The sequence below is a fragment of the Rhincodon typus genome, chromosome 29 (genome assembly GCF_021869965.1).
Source record: "Rhincodon typus isolate 14 chromosome 29, sRhiTyp1.1, whole genome shotgun sequence".
NCBI lineage: Eukaryota > Metazoa > Chordata > Chondrichthyes > Orectolobiformes > Rhincodontidae > Rhincodon > Rhincodon typus.
Window position 1 is genome coordinate 23,965,131 of NC_063360.1, and position 19,739 is coordinate 23,984,869.

At 41.4% G+C, this 19,739-nt stretch overlaps 1 protein-coding gene across 6 annotated transcripts in view; it reads right to left on the minus strand.

Annotated features, from left to right (window-relative positions):
- cbarpb (CACN subunit beta associated regulatory protein b) overlaps window positions 1-19,739 on the minus strand; it is a 193,963-nt gene that overhangs the window by 43,006 nt on the left and 131,218 nt on the right. For all 6 annotated transcript variants that reach the window (XM_048614165.1, XM_048614164.1, XM_048614162.1 and 3 more), the window contains one exon: window positions 3,449-3,629. In XM_048614165.1, coding sequence (XP_048470122.1) covers window positions 3,449-3,629 — 181 coding nt within the window. The remainder of the gene's footprint in view (window positions 1-3,448; window positions 3,630-19,739) is intronic.

Sequence of the window (19,739 nt, forward strand, 5' to 3'; positions counted from 1 at the left end):
GACCCTTCTTCAGAAGAAGGGTCTAGGCCCAAAACGTCAGCCTTCCTGCTCCTTTGATGCTGCTTGGCCTGCTGTGTTCATCCAGCTCTACACCTTACTATCTCGAAGCTGTGTAGCACTGTTTATGCAAACAAGTTTCTCTCCCTTCCTTAACTATATCTAGTATGTTTTGCTCATCAGTCATAATAAAATCGTATTTGAGAGTTAGATGTCAGTGATTTGACAGATAGCCAAAGGAATCAGATGGGAATAAGAAAAAGAAACCCTGAAGAAAGTAACCACTATGTGACAGCAATGGTTGAAAATACTCTCTCAAAGACAATAGGTTGAATTTAATTCTTCAACAATTCATTAAGTGAACTGATGATGCACTATGACTTTCAGAACCTGATTTCACTTGTGTAACTATGCCATCAAATGAATATTTATCAGCCAGCTTCCATTTATTTCTAACAACATCCTGCGTCAGAGCACTGGTATTTCATTGAGAAGGGAATAATTTAAAGTCACACCTCACTTGATAAGGAATTCATTTCCCCTCAAATAAAACTCACCTTTTTGACTATCAGGGATGGTGCAAACAAAAACATTTGATTGAACTTAGACAAATGAAGAAGGTATCCAAAATTATTCGGATTCTCCCAAGACCATGCACTTTGCTGGAAACAGAACATTACCTGCCCGTGATCACATAATTCAGATCATCCTTCTTCAACAGAGTTGCAATATCAACACTTACAATCATTGGCAAACATACATGAAGGGCTAATTATTTCAATTACCTTGACTTCCTACTTAATCATGCCTTGTAGCAATCTCATTTTATAGCATCAATTCAAACCTGCTAGAACCTTGTCATAATCATCCTCACACAAAACATAGTCAAGTTGGCATTCTTCCATTAAATTAGTATATTCAATTTGTTAAGTTGGAGCCTCTGCCTTAATTATTGCTTTAATGCATTACCTACAATTCACACTATATGTGATCTTCTTGGGCCTGAATCCATTATATGCACACATGAATTGTTTGGAACTCTCTTGTGTTTATTTAGATTGTATTTCACGCATAGATTAATTTCAGTGATAATTTAAGTTTGAAACGTTTTGGATGTTTTCATTGTACCTGTTTGAAATGTAAAATAAGCAGTTCCTAAAATAAATCTGTATCTGCAAGTCCCAAGAACCTGGAATAACATACAGCCTAGAAAATATCATCTGTGACATTAGCAGCTGAGTAATTTTAAAATGGTGTGACAGTTCTCTCTTGTTACTTTAATCAGACATTAGCCTACTTCTGTCCATTGAGTTAACGCCTTTGCAGGGGACGGAAGAATGTCATGCAAATATGCTAATAATTTGATCATCAGTGCTGGAAACAATCATTTTGCCCCAATGTTGGCTGCACAGCCCTTAGTAGCCTTGCTCAATTTGTTTGAAATCCTTCACGGCCAGGGAGGAAAGAGTTTAACAACTTTGCCAAACAGCCGCCACAAGTGTGATGGGTTGAATGGCTTGCCATCATCCTGTGTCATTTGACAAGCTTTTGCCTCTCTGTTTCTCTGTCTTCCTTTGATTTCCTCCTCAAAATCCATTTTTACCATAGGCTTCCAAACTCTTTCCCTCGAGTCAGTTTGCCCACTCACTCAGTCTATCTATATCCCCTTCCAGACTCTATGTCCTCATCACAACATGCCCTCCAACCTCTTTTCATATCATGAGAAAATCTGGATACATTGCACTCTGCCCTGTCCTCCAAGTCATTAATATAGATAGTAAATAATTGAGACCCTAGGACTGATCTTTATGACACTCCATTAGTTACGAAAGTCCAACCCGAAAAAGACCTATTAATCTCAAATCTCTGTCTTCTGTGTGTCAAATAATCCTCAATCCATGCTGATACATTACCTCCACTGCTGTGAGCAATAACCTTTTATGTGGCACCTCACAGAGTCATAGAGTCTTACAGCATGGAAACAGAACCTTTGGTCCAACTTGTCTATGCCGACCAAGTTTCCCATCCAAATTTCTTCCATTTGCCTGTCTTTAGCTCATATCCTTCTAAACCTTTCCCATTCATGTACCTGTCCACATGTCTTTTAAATGTTTTAACTGAAAATCCAAAATGCAATACATCTACCAGTTCCCCTTTATCAACTATGATTGTTATATCATCAAAGAACTCACGCAAATTTGTCAAACAAATTTCCTTTTCACAAAAATCATTCAATTGTGTTAAACTTTTCTAAATGCTACAATATTTCTTCCTTAATAATGAACTTCAGCCTTTTCTCTATGACAGATGTTAGGTTAGCTTGTCTATAGACTTTTGCTTTCTGTCTCCTTGTCTTTTTGAACAACGACATCACATTGGAAGTATTCCAAACCACTGGAATCCTTCCACAATCCAGTGAGTTCTGGAATAGTTCAGTCAATGCCTCCACTATCTCTACAGCCATTTCCTTGATAGTGCTTTGCTTACTTCTTTTTTAGAATATAAGAACTAGGAGTAGGCAATTCAGCCCCTGAGCCTGCTACACCATTTACTTCATAACTAAATTTTAGCCACCAAATTTTCAAATAAATATTATAAAGGGAAAGGTAATAGACAAATAATTTTAAATATAAGGTATTTAGCCTTCCTTTCTGACTGTTATAATTATAAAAATTCTTTATTGATTATCCTCACATATTTCTATTTGAGATTTCTAAATACTGAAACAGATGTTCCATGATATAAGATATGCCAAACGTGGAATATATCCAATGCACACAATTGGTTATTGTGCTACCAAACCAATTCAGGCCCATTATGTTGCCTTGCTATTTTCTTCTGTCGCTCAAATAAAAAGAAAGCCAAATCTGTAGGGCCAGTTCGTCAATGAAAAACTCCTCTGGCTGGCAATATTACCTCATACCTCTCAGTCTGGACATTAAATGATATGCATAACATCAACAGTATTGTTGAAATTTCAATCTATTTAAGGCGTCCTTGTTGCTCCAGGCTGTATGCAACTGGCAATACTTCATAAAGATTGTCACTACTGTCATCAATGCTGCTTGCCCCCTTCCCTCTGCAATAATTTATCACCTTGTACAATACTTACACAAATACAATTCTGCTTGGAGGAATTTACTGCTGGTTCTCTACTCATTGCTGATTACAGGTAAACCCGAACGGTATCTAAGGTTACAATTCAAATGTGCGAGGATTGTGATGAGTAGTGCAACATCCTATATGTCAGCTACTAGGCTGCTGCACACACCAACTTATTACAGGGCTGTCAGCAAAACACTATTTACTTAATACATAAAAGAATTCAATCAGTGCAATATTTTTAAAGATATTAGTTGCAACGTTGGAAATCAACTTTAAAGGCATTTTCCTTTCACAGCATTTCTTCTTAGCAATATATGGTCAAACATGACAATGAACTGATACTTGCCTGGAAAATGGAAAGGTTGGTTTTGGAGGACGATGGAGCTTGGGTAGTCATTGCCAAGCTATTGTTCTCACTTGATTCACACTCGTGAATTGTAACTATTTTCAGTGAAGGAGGTGAGATGTGCAAATTAGTTAATCGAGCATTCTTTAAATGGTGAAAATCCCCTTCCGTCAGAGTGTACCTAAATGAGGAACAGAACAAAAGAAAAGGTTTTCATTCTGCTTTGAGCCAGATCTTGCTGGAAATATAGCTCTTGTGATTTTTCTTTTGACCAGCCTGGTTATCACACTACTTTAAGCTTGATCAGCAATTGAGTAAATTGTGCCCTTCTGTTCTCCTCCCGGAAAACTGCACTCATGGCAAGTTTGGATTAGATAATTGAGCTACAATACTGCAGTCCTATCCTTAACCCAAGTCAAGTGAGGCATTTTTTACTGTCAGTGTGGGATTGCATGCTTTACCTGAATTAAAAATAGCACAACACCTTATTCCTGAGAACGTCCTGTGAAATGCACCCAGAAATAACTGTTGGTGATAATACTAGACAAATGCTTAATGTTTAGCATTTCAATGTTGCTATTTTAGTGGTGGTATTAATCCATCTATTTCAAATGAGTTACTGCTTTGTTAAATTGACAAACACAGGAAATATCACATGAAAGTATCTACGGTCCATCTGTTGAAATCGGAAACAATCATTTTTATGCTGTTATTCCTGAAGCTCTGGAACCCAAAGCAGATTCAGAGTTGAAGTGAGGAATGTGCAAGTCATATTCCTTCTGGCATTAATGGTCAAAGGTGAAATGATGCTGTTGCAGCGGCTATGATTTTGGAACACCAAATTGTCTGAATTTGACATTCTTCAGCAGCAGTATGCTGGTCTCTGCGTGGACTGAAAGCAGCATGCAAATAATTGGTTATCATGGGACTGTCAATCTCTTAATGTTTTTGGTTACTTTTTGTATTTGCCATAGTTTTTAGTGACACTATGATCTATTTGACGGTCTACAGTTTCTAGCCTTTTGCCAATTAGAACATATTCCATTTTCTCTTTCTTGACTCCAAAGTGAACTACCTCAAATTTCTCTACTTTGAGCTGCATCCTCCACAGTTTTGCTTTTTATGACCTTGAGTTCCTCTATTGGATCAGCATCACTTTCCTAGTTTTAATAAGATGTTCCAATCTTCGTAAGTCTCTCTTCATAACCATAGCCTGCTCACCTCCAGTAAATCCTAATAATTTTAGATGACACCTTATATATTATTCTTGTAACTTTCCTATGTTGGAGTGCTTGAAATGACAAAATGTTCCAAATGCTACCCATTTAAGGTTTGCTACAATGCCCTTGCTTTTAGATTCCATTCCTCCAGATATAATCCCAAGGATTAAGTCTGTCTTCTTATAGAGTCATAGAGTCCTAGAGCACAGAGACAGGCCCTTCGGCCAAAATTGGTCCATGCTGACCAAAATGTCCATCCATGCTCACCCCATTTCCCTGCAGTTGGGCCACATCCTTCTAAAGCTTTCCTATCCATGTCTTCATTCAAATGCCTTTTAAATGTTGTTAATGTACCCGCCTCAACCAGTTCTGCTGGCAGCTCATTCCATATGCGTACCACCCTCTGTGTAAAAAAGTTGCCCCTCAGGTTCCCATGTATTCTTTCGCCTCTTACCATAAACTGATGCCCTCTAGTGCTTGATTGCCCAACCCTTGGAAAATGACTGAGTGCATTCACCCTACCCATGCCTCTCACGATCTTATAAACTTCTCCAAGATCCCCCCTCAGTCTCCTATGCTCGAAAGAAAAAGTCCTAGTTTGTTTAACCTCTCCCTATAACTCAGTCCCTTTGAGTCCCGGCAACATCCTAGAAAATCTCCTCTGCACTCTTTCCAGTTTAATAACATCCTTTCTACAGCAAGGTGACCAAAACTGAATACAATACTCCAAGTGCAACCTCACCAACATCCTGTACAACAGCAACATAACTCCCAACTTCTGCACTTAATGCCCTGACTGATGAAGGCCAGTGTGTCAAAAGCCTCTTTACTCAAAAGCCCTGTCTACCTGTGATTTCACTTTCAGAGAACCGTGCACCTGAACTCCAAGGTCCCTCTGTTCCACTGCACTCCTTAAGGCCCTATCTTCACCATAAAACTCCTACCTTGATTTGACTTTCCAAAACGCAATACCTCATATATTAAACTCTACTTGCCATTTCTCAGCCCACTTCCCCAGCTGATTAAGATCCTGCTGCAATTTCTGATAACCTTCCTCACTTTCCACGATACCGCCTATTGTAGTGTCATCCGCAAACTTACTAATCATGCCTTGTACATTCTCATCCAAATCGTTGATATAGATAACCAACAGCAAAGGGCCCAGCACTGATTGCTGAGGCACACCACTAGTCACAGGCCTCCAGTCCGACAAGCATTCTTCCACTATTACTTTCTGCTTCCTACCATCAAGCTAATTTGTATCCAATCTGCCAGATCTCCCTGGATTCCATGCAATCTAACCTTCCACAGCAGCCTACCATGTGGAACCTTATCAAAGGCCTTACTAAAATCCATATAGAATATGTCTTCTGCCCTAGCCTCATCAACCATCCTGGTCACTTCATCAAAGAACTCTAACAAATTTATGAGGCATGATCTCCCAAGCAAGAAGACATGTTGACTACTCCTGATCAAACCCTGTCTTTCCAAATGCATGTATATCTTATCCCTCAGAATCTTCTCAAATAACTTACCTAACACAGATGTTAGGCTTACTGATCAATAATTCCCAGGTTTCTTTTTGCAGCCCTTTTTGAACAAGGGCACAACGTTTGCTACCCTCCAGTCTTTTGGAACCTCACCAGTGGCTAATGAAGATGCAAATATGTCAGCCAAGGCCCCTGCAATTTCTTCTCTAGCATCGTGCAAGGTTCTTGGATATATCTGGTCGGGACCAGGAGACTTATCCGCCATCATACATTCTAAAACTTTCAACACCTCCTCTACTGTGATACGGACTGTCCCCAAGATATCACCACTAACTTCCTCAAGTTCCCAAGTCTTCATGTCTTTCTCCACTGTGAACACAGAAGAAATATTCATTGAGGACCTTGCCCATCTCCTGCAATTCCACACATACATATCCACTTTGGTCCTTGAGGGTCCTATTCTCTCTGTAATTATTCTTTTTCCTTTAATACACTTAAAGAATTTCTTTGGATTCACCATAATCTCCTCAGCAAAAGCTATCTCATGCTCCCTTTTTGCCCTCCTGATTTCCTCCTCCTTCAGTAAACTCCTGTAACCCCTATATACTTCCATGAATTCCCTTGATCCCAGTTGCCTATACCTGAGTCTCCTTCTTCTTCCTGGTCAAAGTTCAATAAATCTTGTTATCTGGGGTTCCCTACTCCTGCCAGCCTTGCCCTTCACCCTTACAGGAACATCCCATCTAAGTCCTTAACACTATGGCAGCCCCTGTCAATGTTAGGAAAATTAAAATTCCCCACTAAGACAACGCTATTGCTCCTGCAAATCTCCCCAGTATCCCTGCATATTTGTTCCTCTAATTCTTATTGACTATTTGGGGGTCTGTGGTACAACTCCAATAACGTCACCATCCCCTTCTTATTTCTTAGCTCCAACCACAAAGCCTCACTGGATGATCCCCCTCAGTTATTTCATCTCTGACTACTACTGTGACAGAACATAGAACATAGAACAGTACAGCACAGTACAGGCCCTTCAGCCCACAATGTTGTGCTGAACTTTTACCCTAAACCTAAGGTCTATCTAACCACCACCGCTATCTTATACTATCATCCATATGGCTATCTAATAGCTGCTTAAATGCCCTCAATGAGGCCGACTCAACTACCCTCTCCGGCCACACATTCCACGCTCCTATCACTCACTGAGTAAAGAATCTACCTCTGACGTCTCCCCATATCTACCTCTACAAACTTTAAAACTATGGCCCCTCGTAATAGCTACCTCCACCCTAGGAAAAAGTCTCTGGCTGTCCACTCTATCTAAACCTCTGATCATTTTGTACACCTCTATCAAGTCACCTCTCATCCTTCGTCGTTATAAAGAGAAAAGCCCTAGTTCTCTCAACCTTTCCTCGTAAGACCTTCCCTCCATTCCGCGCAACATCCTGGCAAATCTCCTGTGCACCTTTTCCAACGCTTCCACATCTTTCCTGTAATGAGGTGACCAGAACTCGACACAATACTCCAGATGTGGCCGAACCAGGCTTTTGTATAGCTGGAACATAACTTCACGGCTCTTGAACTCAATCCCTCTACTAATGAAAGCTAACACACCATACACCTTCTTAATAACTCTATCCACCTGGGTAGCAGCTTTCAGGGAACTGTGGACATGAACCCCAAGATCCCTCTGCTCCTCCACACTGCCTAGAATCTTTCCGTTAACCCTGTATTCTGCTTTCAAGTTTGATACTCCCCTTAATCAAAAATGCACCCTCTTTGGTCCACCTCTGTCCCGCCTAAAGCACCTATACCGTGGCACATCAAGCTGCCAGTCCTGTCCCTCCCTTAGTCATGTTTCTGTAATGGATACGATATCCTAGTCCCACATACCTATCCATGCCCTGAGTTCATCAGCCTTACCTCTCAGCCCTCTTACATTGAAATAGATGCAATTTAATCCAACAGGCATTCCTTGCTCCCTTTCGTGTTCCAGCCTGACCTGTCTCTTCAACTTGCTATTTCTGATTTCTGTATCTCCTTCCAGTCTTGCACTTGCCTCCCTGCTGTTGAGGACACACCCCTCTGCCAATCTAGTTTACACCCTCGCTTGTAGCACGAGCAAATGTGCTTGCCAGGAAATTGGTCCGCCTCCAGTTCAGGTGCAACCTGTCCCTCTTGAACAGGTCACCTCTGCACAGAAAATATCCCAATAATCCAGGAATCTGAAACCCTGCCCCCTGCACCAATTCTCTAGTCATGCATTCATCTGCCATATCCTTCTGTTGTTATCCTCACTAGCACATGACACTGGAAGTAATCTGGAGATTACCACTGTCAAGGTCCTGGTTTTTAACTTTTTTCCTAGCTCTGTATAATCACTCCACAGGACCTCATCCCTATTTCTACCTATGTCATTTGTACCAATGTGCACAGTGACTTCTGGATGCTCACCCTCCCCCTTACCAACATTCTGCAGCTGCACCAAGACATCCTGGACCCTGGCGCCTGGAAAGCAACACACCAACCATCTTGGGTTCACATTTACAGCCACAGAATCTCCCGTCTGTCCCCCTAACTATCGAGTCTCCTATCACTAAAGTCCTGTTTACCTTTTTGTTTTCCTGTTGTGCCCCAGAACCAGTCGTAGTGCCACTGACCTGGCTACTGAAGCTTGCCCCTGATCAGTCATCTCCCCCAACAGTATCCAAAATGGTATACTTGTTTTCGAGGGGAATGGCCACAGGGGATTCCTGCACTCTCTGCCTACTCCCTTTGCCTTTCCTGGTGGTCACCCAGCTACTTTCTGCTTGCACCTTAGGTGTGATGACCACCTCATTAAAACTCTTATCTATGATGTGCTCGGCATCTCGGATGATTCTTATCTTTCCTACATTGGAACAACATCTGCTATCTTCCTGCCTACCTTCCTGGCTTATGTCCAAATTCAGTTTCTTAAATATTCCTTGTCATATTTTGGCGTATCATTCAATTTGGTTTCATCAGCAATTTTGTTATTGTTCCCTCAGTTCCTAATTTCAGACATTTATGTTTGTGGTAATTTAGTGTAATCTATCCCTGGACATTCCTCAGCATGTCTTTCCAATCTGATAAAATTTTGCTTTGCCCAAAAGAAATGTCCTTTTAGATTTATAAGAACATTTACATTAAGTGTTCCTACTGGTGTTGTACATGTTGGAAATTGTAGATTGTGAATTAGAGACTGTTAGTGCATGTGTTCTGCTCCAAATTACTAAATAGATGCCAATATAGTTGGAAAAAACATCTGTCAGTTGTAGTTCTGAATGGCCCCTTGTAAGCCAGTTATTTTAACCCTTTAGTCGTCTACCTGCATCAATTATAACAATATTTCTTCTGTCATTGGATTTGGGCCATTTTGACTGCTATGAGTAGAAATGCAACTAATTTCATCCAATGTTCATCAGTCTCTTTTGAAACTAATAAGAGTTGTTGATTCTCCTCATCCTTTCGCATAAATGATGTCAATGTTTCTTTCAAGGTGCTTTACTATTTCACAGAGGCAATGTTTCTGACAATTTTCTTAAAATCTTGAACTTGCAATCTATGATGGCTACACAAAATTAACTGATACTGGATATGAGAAGTTATTTTTTGACCACTATTACATTTGGATTGTTTCAAAACTGATCATTGAATAAAATATTTGTTCAATCGTGCAGGTTTAAAATAATGCAGAAGCATAGGTAGAGAAACCACATCAGGGTATAACCTGAATAGCCAATTTTGATTGAGCAGCAGACTCTGTGCTCAGCAAATAGGAATTTGTAGCCTGCAAGGCGAAGCTTTTTAATGACAAACAACTTTCACTTACTGAAGCACTCTAACAGTGCTTTTATCCCAAGCGCAAATGCCGTTCTATAATATAAATACTATGTTCCTGTTTTCCATAAAAAATAAGGTTTATACATTAGTAATGTCTCTCACCTACTGTTTTGTTCAAGCGGGTGGAATTTACTGTTCCCTTCTCCCCAGCGACATGTCTGGAGGTATACTTTATCAGGTTGGAGGGTGAGGCCTGGAGATCCTACTGCCTTCCCACTTCCACCTTATGATGTCCCAATGGGTGCTTAATTCTGGTGGGTCTTCCCCAACGGAGACGATGCAGGACTCCCACTAGTTCTCCAGCCAACATGCGAGAGTCCTGTCATCAACATTAAATTCCATCCAGTACCTAGGGGTGGGGTGGTATGTGGGATGAGGGTATTTTCAGTAATTTGATTAAAGCATTTGGGTAAAAGTTCTCTGTCCCTTACTTAACAGAATTATCAGCCTGCTTAAGATACCCGAGAAAAGAAAGACTTGTGTTGATAAGCCTCAGATTGGCAGTTCACAGCTAATGAAATACTTTTGAAGAGCAGCGTCCATTGTAACGTAGGAAGCACAGCAGCCAATTCGTGGACAGTAAGGTCCCACAAACAGCAACGTGATAATGTCAAGAAAATCTACTGTCATTGCCGGCTGAGGCGTAAATGTTGACACAACATCAGCGAGAGCTTTCCTGGTCTTCTTCGATTAGTGCTATGGAATCTTTTACATTTGCTACACCGGAACCTCAGTTAAATAGCTCAGCACAAAGACGACACAGCTGACTTGAACAGATCAACTTCTGACTCTAGTTGCAAGTGAGTAACCTCCAATCTCCAACTGACACAAGAGACACGCTGCTCCTTTTGGGATCAGGACTTTAGTGTCAGGATCAAATGCAGAATGTTGACCTCTGCACTGTGTTTGGAATAGTTGGCTGACGGGGATTTTTGCAGGATTGGACAATTATTGATCAGAATGGGTGCTCGAACTCCAATTAAGAAGAGCCATTGGGCTCTTGAAGTTGGAGGGCCAATAGGAAGCATTCCAGCATGGAAAGCTGCACAGTCCAGTCCTGATGAAAGGGAATCAACATGAAAAGTTAACACTTTCTCTCCACAAAAGCAGCCTGATCTGTTGAGCTTTCAAAGCTGTTTATGTATTTATTCCAGCACTGAAGGTCCTTCAGCCCACTGTTTCAGGTAAAGGAGAAAGAGGACGCCTTTGTATCGAGGCATGTTTTGAAAAACTGAAGAAAAGAAATGGCCACGGTTGCCAGGCCACTATTGTGAAAGGGGAGTACCTATAAACGCTGACTCTGTGGCCCAGTTGGTCACAAATGTGTAGCCAAATTGGGGTCTCAAAGTGATCCTGGAGCAAAGGGTCTAGATCAGTTCTGAAGTAGAGTCATAGAATCATAGAATCCCTACTGTGTGGAAACAGGCCATTCAGCCCAACATGTCTACACCGTCCCTCCGAAGAGCATCCCACCCAGATTCATTCCCCTATTCCTGCATTTCCCATGTCTAACCCACCTAACCTAAACACCCCTGGGTACTATATTGGCATTGAAATTCTAAGTCTGTTTCTCTCTTCACAGGTGTTGCTGGACAGATGTTGTGGTGTTCAGAGATGTGTAGATTAGGTGGGTAATAGGGGGATGGGGTCTGGGTGGGATGCTCTAAGGATTGGTGTGGACTTGTTGGGCCGAAGGGCCTGTTTCCACACTATAGGGATTCTACGATTCTATGATGATTACCTGCTGAGTTTCTCCAGCACCTTCTCTTTTCATCTCCAATCTGTCAGGAGGGTGCCTCCCAACCTGTCAAGTTTTTTTTGATGTTGTGGGGAGTGCAACTGGAAAATTCTGGTTGGTTGTGGATCAGTGATTTTAATTAGTATCTTAATTGCGTTAGCAAGCTAGCCACTGCTTGTGATCTGTTCCCCGCTTGAACCTGCACCCAGGAAATTTTCAGGAGTCAGACACTGTCGGGGAGCCGACACATCAGCCAACTTCAGGAAATGCTTTGCCTGCCTGCTTCCAGGACCAAATTCTTGCCCCAGGTTTAACAGTCTTGATATAAGTAGCACACAGAGCAAGTTCTTCCCTTTTGGTCAATCTTGTCCCCCATAGGAGAATTGGTGAATCTCTACTATTGTGAGGAAAAGGTTGTCATTTCTGACTTGTAATTTCTTTCAAATATATTATTTCACGTTGTAAAAGAATCAAATTAATTCTGAAATTTAAAAATAAATTTTACTTCATAATTGCCAATTCTATGTTTCTTTTTCTAAATGACATTTACTTATTAATAACCAACCTGAACTCAAAAGAACTTTTTTTATCCTTTATATTCATAGTACCTATAATAAAGCCACCATTGCTGACAATGTTGGATTGGCTGATTTGTGGCTCTGCTTTTTCCCTTGCCAGCTGAGATATTTGAATAAATTGATCATGTATTATTTTTATCTTTTTTTATCGATGCTCCCTCGTGGAGCATGGTTCAGCTACTAGCATTTTTGCCTCTGGGTCAGAAAATAGCTGGATCAGGTATTTTAAAATAATTATTTGAACTATTCTGACACTCTCTTTGCTGGTCTCCCACTTTTTACACTCCATAAGCCTCAGCTCCTTCAGAAACTCTGCTGTTGGTATTCTAATGTTCATCCAATATCGTTCTTGCATCATTCCTGTGTCATGACCAATATTGGCTTTTTGTCCAGCAATGTCTCAAATTGAAAATTCTCACCTTTTTGTTCAAATCCTCCATGGCCTTTGCATGTCCTGTCTCTGTAACTTCCTCCAGTCTTACACCCTCTGAGATCTGTGCTCTTTCAATTCTGGCCTCTTGCTTAACTTTGACTTCTATCCCATAAGTGGTGGCTGTACAGTCAACTATCTAGTCCCCACCTTCTAGAATTCCTCCTTAATGCTCTCCGCATCTCTCTGCTCCTCTCCTCAAAACCTATATCTGAGACTTAGCTTTTAGCAGAATGCCTTAATATCTCTTTATAAGGCTCGATGTTAAATTACATTTGATAATACTCCAGTGGAGTGTCTTGGAACATTCTGTTATGTTAAAAGCACTATTAAATGAAAGTGTTATTTATTATCACTTAAACTACAATGCTGGAGATGTTGCTCTTCAGGTTGACTGTTGAATTGCAGTCTCATTTTTCTGTTTAAATAGATGGTGAGATCTCCAAATAATCTACAGAGAACAGAAGGATCCCCAACAACAGTCCTTCCTGAGCAAGCACACCAAAAACCAATCAATTTTTAAATTTTATCAACGTTAAGCACTGTCAATCTGATGGTGTATCTTACTGTGTATTTCAGAGCTGCCATGTTTGCCTGTATAGTCACGTTAAAATATTTCAAGTTGCTTCTGAGCAACATGATAGAATACTATATAAATGCAACTCTTTCCATTTTTAAAATTTACCCATTTGCCTTTATTTCCAGCTCAGTTTATTTTTTACTTTAGTTATCCTTTCATTCCTTCTTATTTCTAAATAAGCCAACTACAGACTTGAAGTAAATGTGTTTAGGAAACTGGGTACATGGATTGGTGTTTATTTTTAATTGCTCACTGACCTTTGGTTGCATGAATACAGTTACTAACATCTTTAGCTCTGATTATATTTGAATCATGTCTTCAGTTGCACAGCAGGCCATTGTCTTTAACGTGACATTATTGGCAGTCAAAACAGTCAGTTAATCTTCAAACCCATCTATCAGTTCTTGCTATAGTTCTGCTGACAAGGATTATGCAAGTAATAATGTATGGCTGACCGGGATTCAAATTTGTCTCAACAAATACATTTTGCGTTTACATAGCTTCTAATGTAGTAAAGCATCTTTTGTCACATCATGAGTTTGTTACAAAATAAAATTTGACACTGAGTCACATAAAGAACACTAGGGCAGTTTGATGTCTGATGGACAATCGCCCTGCTCTCCAGGATTCTTTACAAAAGGCATTAACACTGAGGTACAGTTGGAGACTTCAGTCAGTTCCAATGTACCTCCCTGTACAGTTCTCCAGGAAACACTAGACAGAAAAATCATGCCTTAAATCACTCTAATCACTTACCTAAACCTCAATCAGTCACTTTAATTCCTGCCCTACTGTCTCCTAACTATGTCCCTTCAGGGCGACACGGTGGCACAGTGGTTAGCACTGCTGCCTCACAGTGCCAGGGACCTGGGTTCGATTCCAGCCTTGGGCGACTGTCTGTGTGGAGTTTGCACATTCTCCCCGTGTCTGCGTGGGTTTCCTCCGGGTGCTCCGGTTTCCTCCCACAGTCCAAAGATGTGTAGGTTAGGTGGATTGGCCATGCTAAATTGCCCGTAGTGTTCAGGGAGGTAGAGGGTGTATATTAGGTGGGTCATAGGGGAATGGATCTGGGTGGGATGCTCTGAGGTTCGGTGTGGACTTGTTGGGCCGAAGGGCCTGTTTCCACACTGTAGGGATTCTAATTCTAATTCTAATTCCAGGCTAGTCCCCCCACAGAGACTTGCCAACTTTCTCCCAGATCCAAACTGACCTGACTTTCTGCCTTATCTTGACCATCTGATATAGAATGAACTGCCAGAGGAAGTGATAGATGCAGATACAGTTACAACATTTAAAAGACATTTGGATGGCTACATGAATATGAAAGGTTTAGAGTGATATGGGCCAAACAAAGGCAGATGGGACTAGTTTAATATGGGAAACCTGGTCGGCATGGACAAATTGGACCAAAGGGTCTGCTTCCATGCCGTATGACTCGATGAGTCTATCTGACTAACCCCCACCACCTGACTACTACTATCCCCAACTGACTTTTTGCCAGTGTGACCTCACAAGTCTCTCCAATACCAGACCAGCCTGAGGACCTAACAATCCCCTAACCTGATGTGACTAGCCCCCACAACTTGACCAACTTCCAAACCCAATTACCCACTCACCTGGCATTCTTCACATCTGCCACTCAATCCGTCTGTCATCCTGAGCACCTACCATTCACTTCACCTGCTACTAACCCAAATGCCACCTTCCTCAACAAGCAACCTAACCACCTTAGCAACCTACTATCCTACCCATCTTACATCTTAGCCTCCCACCACGCCACTCATCTGCCACCCTACCCTTTTATTACAACCTATCACCCAACTCATATCATTTATTCATTCAGTTACCCACTTACTAACATTTACACTGGACATTTACGCTTACCTAATAGCAGCTAATGACATAAAAAAGGAGGCATGCCTAATCTTCTCTTCAACATCACAATTCTATGATGGTTCTTTCCATGGGACAATGCACTCCATATTTTCCAAGAAACTGGACTCAAAAGACCTTGCCAAATATTTGGAAGAGTTTTGGGGTGGACAAACATTCAAGCGAAGGGCCAAGCTGATAATGATTGTCGCTCCATGGAAGATCTCAGCCATGTCATTTTTCCTCCAGATTTTCTCCACCATACTCCTACCCCCTTGTCACTCTTGGAGAGCTGCAGTTCCTCATGCAAGATATTGTCTTGCCAAATGACAATTACTCACATTCAAGTCTTGAACGTGAGTGGAGGGCAGATGTTCCCCCATTTAAGGCATTTCAGTGAAGTCCAATTATATTAGCATGCAGTCATCAGGAATGCAACATCCTTGCAGATTTTCTGTTTTTATCTTTTGATGGACATAAATGCTGAAAGGTGTGAAAATATGTTTAATTGCAATTAATTTGATTTATTTCTAAAGACCCAGAACTTTGTGGATTTAAGGGCTCTCCTAGAATATTGTGTGCAGTTTTGGTCTCCTTTTCTGAGGAAGGATGCTTTTGCTCCCAAGGGAGTGCAGCGAAGGTTTACCAGGCTGATTTTGGAGATGGCGGGACTGACATATGAGGAGAGATTGACTCGGTTGGGATTGATTTCGCTGGAGTTCAGACGAATGAGGGGGGATCTCATAGAGATTTATAAAATTCTAACAGGACTAGACAGGGAGGATGTTCCCGATGGTGGGTGTGTCCAGAACTAGTGGTCACAGTATGAGGATTTGGGGTAGACCATTTAAGATGGAGATGAGGAGACATTTCTTCACCCAAAGAGAGGTGAACCTGTGGAATTCATTATCACAAGAAGTAGTTGATGCCAAAACATTGAATCTATTCAAGAGGCGGCTAGATATAGCACTTGGGGCGAATGAGATCAAAGGTTATGGAGAGAAAGCAGGATTAGGCTATTGAGTTGGACGATCAGCCGTGATCGTGAAGAATGGTGGAGCAGGCTCCAAGGGCCAAATGGTCTCCTCTGCTCCTATCTTTTATGTTTCCATGTTTCTACATTTCCTATTCATGCTTGAACTAAGTTCAAAGACCTGAGAAGATGTTTCTGGAAAATTACATAAGTAGCCATTATCTGGCATTTCTCTGGGCTGTCTGCTTTATTGGTGGGAGATCAGAAGAATCCCTGTGAAATTTCAGGGCTGTTTTTTTTACCCAGTTGACGAGATATGAATGTGAAAGCATTTTCCCACTATACAGTGTTAGTTCCAATACATTGACTAAAGAGTTAAAATCCCTAATAAAAGAAATGTCCCTTCCTGGATTTGGTCTCAAGTCTTGGGGCAAAATAAGCAGCATTATAATTTATTATACTGTGCATAAAGCAGCCAGGCATCTTGCTATGAAAAATAATCTTGTCATACCTTGTCTACAAATTAGAGTTTAATTTATAGTATGCTTTGCTTTTAACCAGTGCTTGTGACACTAGTTCTCAGGGTGTGTAGCAGTTGGAAGAATTGGCTTTGAAAAGATATAGTACCAATTCCAAGAATAATACCAATTTCCATGTTATACAGTTGAAACACGATGAAGAAGCACATATTTTGTATAGAATTAATGAAGCAAATTGCAATTATTGTATAGCCCATTAAGAATGTGAAAGGTTTATTTTCAAGGAAAAGAAGTGAAAGTACCAAAGGGAGTTTGCCCTGAAACTGCTGTCAGGTACAATCTATCCATCATATTCTATGGGAGAACTGCAATTATAATGGGGAGAATATCGAAAGATCAGAGGGAGGGAGAAAAGAAGTTGCAGCAGAATAGGGAGCTAGGATGAAAAATATGGACTGCTGAAAGTTTGAAACAAAAATAGAAATACTGGAAAAGCATTCAATGTCTGAAAGTGAAAAACAATGTTTTGGGTGGAGGCTCTTGAGTCCTGATGAAGGATCTTAACTAAGATGTTAATTTAACTTTCACTTGAGCAAAGTAATTATGTAGGTGTGGGCTGCCTGAATTATATTTGAAGCAGAAATTCAGAGGGTGGTCCTTATCACATATTCCACATACAGGAATAGGCCACAGTACAAGAATTAAAAACAGCAACATAAGTGGATTTTAGTTCCCCCGAACTCACGAGTGAGCTGGCAGGTTGGGACGACATGTCTACTTAATCCCATGAGACAGTAGGCAGTACAGTGTTTCCTTCTTCACTATTCACACCAATTAGGTTGGGGCAGGGAATATCGAGGTTGGACCTGGCCAGATATGTCTGTGTGGAGTTTGCCCATTCTCCCTGTGTCTGCATGGGTTTCCCCCAGGTGATCTGGTTTCCTCCCACAATCCAAAGATATGCAGGTTAGGTTGATAGGCCATGCTAAATTGCCCCATATTGTCCAGGGATGTGCAGGCTGGGTGGTTTAGCCATAGGAAATGTATGGTTACAGGGATAGGATAGGAGGATGGTTCTGGGTGGGATGGTCTTTGGAAGGTCAGTGTAAACTCGATGGGCCAAATGGCTTGCTTCCACACTGTAGGGATTCTATGATTCCATGAAAGCCGCTGGCTAAGCAGAGGGCAGCACAGCTATAGGGGAGGCCATGGGTGCTACCGGAAAAACGTGGAATGGAGGCTCTGGATTGAAAAGCGAGCGAGGCCATGGGTGGTTAATGGCAGGAGGGGCTTCACAATCTTGTTGGGAAAGGGGTGGAAGGACAATCAACACAATGCACTGGAGCATACCTCCCCCTTTCGCAATGTCATTTCCCTCACAGAGACTTTGGACAAGGTACCCTCCTCTAACCATTGCCCACCCAACGTCACACCTCTCTGGGCAGCAAACAGTTTTACCCATTGCGCATGGTGCATGTTAGCAGGCCCACTTACTACTGGTTTAATGCCCACTGGCATGAGGCCGTTCAGTGGTCATGAATTGCCCAATTAAGGGCCTCAGTTGGTGGAGGGGTAGGCAGTTTGGCCATGGGTCTTTCTGCCCTGACTTAATGAGACAGTGGACTCTCTATCCAATCTAATTAAATGCTCTTCCTGTCTCCAAACATGCCATGAAGGGGCCACAAAACTGAACCTTCTGAGTCTCCTTCTGACATATGTAAAAAATTAACCTGTGAAAATATCACAAAAATAAATGATGATAAATGGATACATGGAAGTGATTACAGGAATTACATCTTAGGCTTGGCCAGAGCTGCTCAATTCTACCTCTGTTGGTTGATGATGACAGCTCACTTCCTCAATAAAGCTGCTACTCTATATTCGTTTCCAAAAATGAATTGTTCTATGAATAAATATTCTGTTATAAACTAGCATTAACTGATCTGACTAAGCATTACAGCATAGTTTTATATTTTGTTTCATTACTCAGTCATGAAAGTTGTGCACTCATCATTTATGAATTATCAGGGTCAGCCAGCCTCTGTGTCAACATACACGTTTCCCCACTGATGTGTCCTGTAAAACCAATTCACTGGAAGCTGAAAGAAATGCAAAAATTATTGCACCAAGTAAATATTTAATTATCCAATCACCCAGACATATTCTAGCTTTTTTTTAATAATAAGCTATTCTACTGTATTTTTAAGATCCATCTGAGTGAATGCAATTTCTCACTACAGCCCTTCAACCAGCCATAGCTAAATAAATGTGCCTGAAGTTATGACCAGTCCTGGCCTCAGGTAACTGATTTATTAATCCCTTCACACTTGCTTTGCAACACTTCTTTCATGGTATCTTTCCTACCTCTATAATTTATCTCCTTGCACAAGTTGGGCTATCTGGGGTCAATTCCAAATACAGCGCTCTCAAAATGGTTTGTATTCAACATTGACGATGATAATGATGCCAATGCATCTGCATGCCAAAGAAATCAAAGAATAAAATAAACCGAAATCTAACGAGTAATGTAATGAGAGGACAGTGTTGTAAGAAAAAAGGTCAACATGGAATGTGGAGATTGATTGAAAATTTCCAAACTGAGATTAATAGATTATTTCAGAGATAGTCGGAACTGCAGACGCTGGAGATTCTGAGATAACAAGGTATAGAGCTGGATGAACACAGCAGGCCAAGCAGCATCAGAAGAGCGGGAAGGCTGACGTTTCGGGCCTAGACCCTTCTTCAGAAATGGGGGAGCGGAAGCGGGTTCTTAAATAAACAGGGAGAGAGGGGGAGGCGGATAGAAGATGGATAGAGGAGAAGATAGGTGGAGAGGAGACAGACAGGTCAAAGAGGCGGGGATGGAGCCAGTAAAGGTGAGTGTAGGTGGGGAGTTAGGGAGGAGATAGGTCAGTCCAGGGAGGACGGACAGGTCAAGGGGTCGGGATGAGGTTAGTAGGTAGGAGATGGGGGTGGGGCTTGAGGTGGATGAAGGACAGGTTAGGGAGGCGGGGACAAGCTGGGCTGGTTTTGGGATGCGGTAGGGGGAGGGGAGATTTTGAAG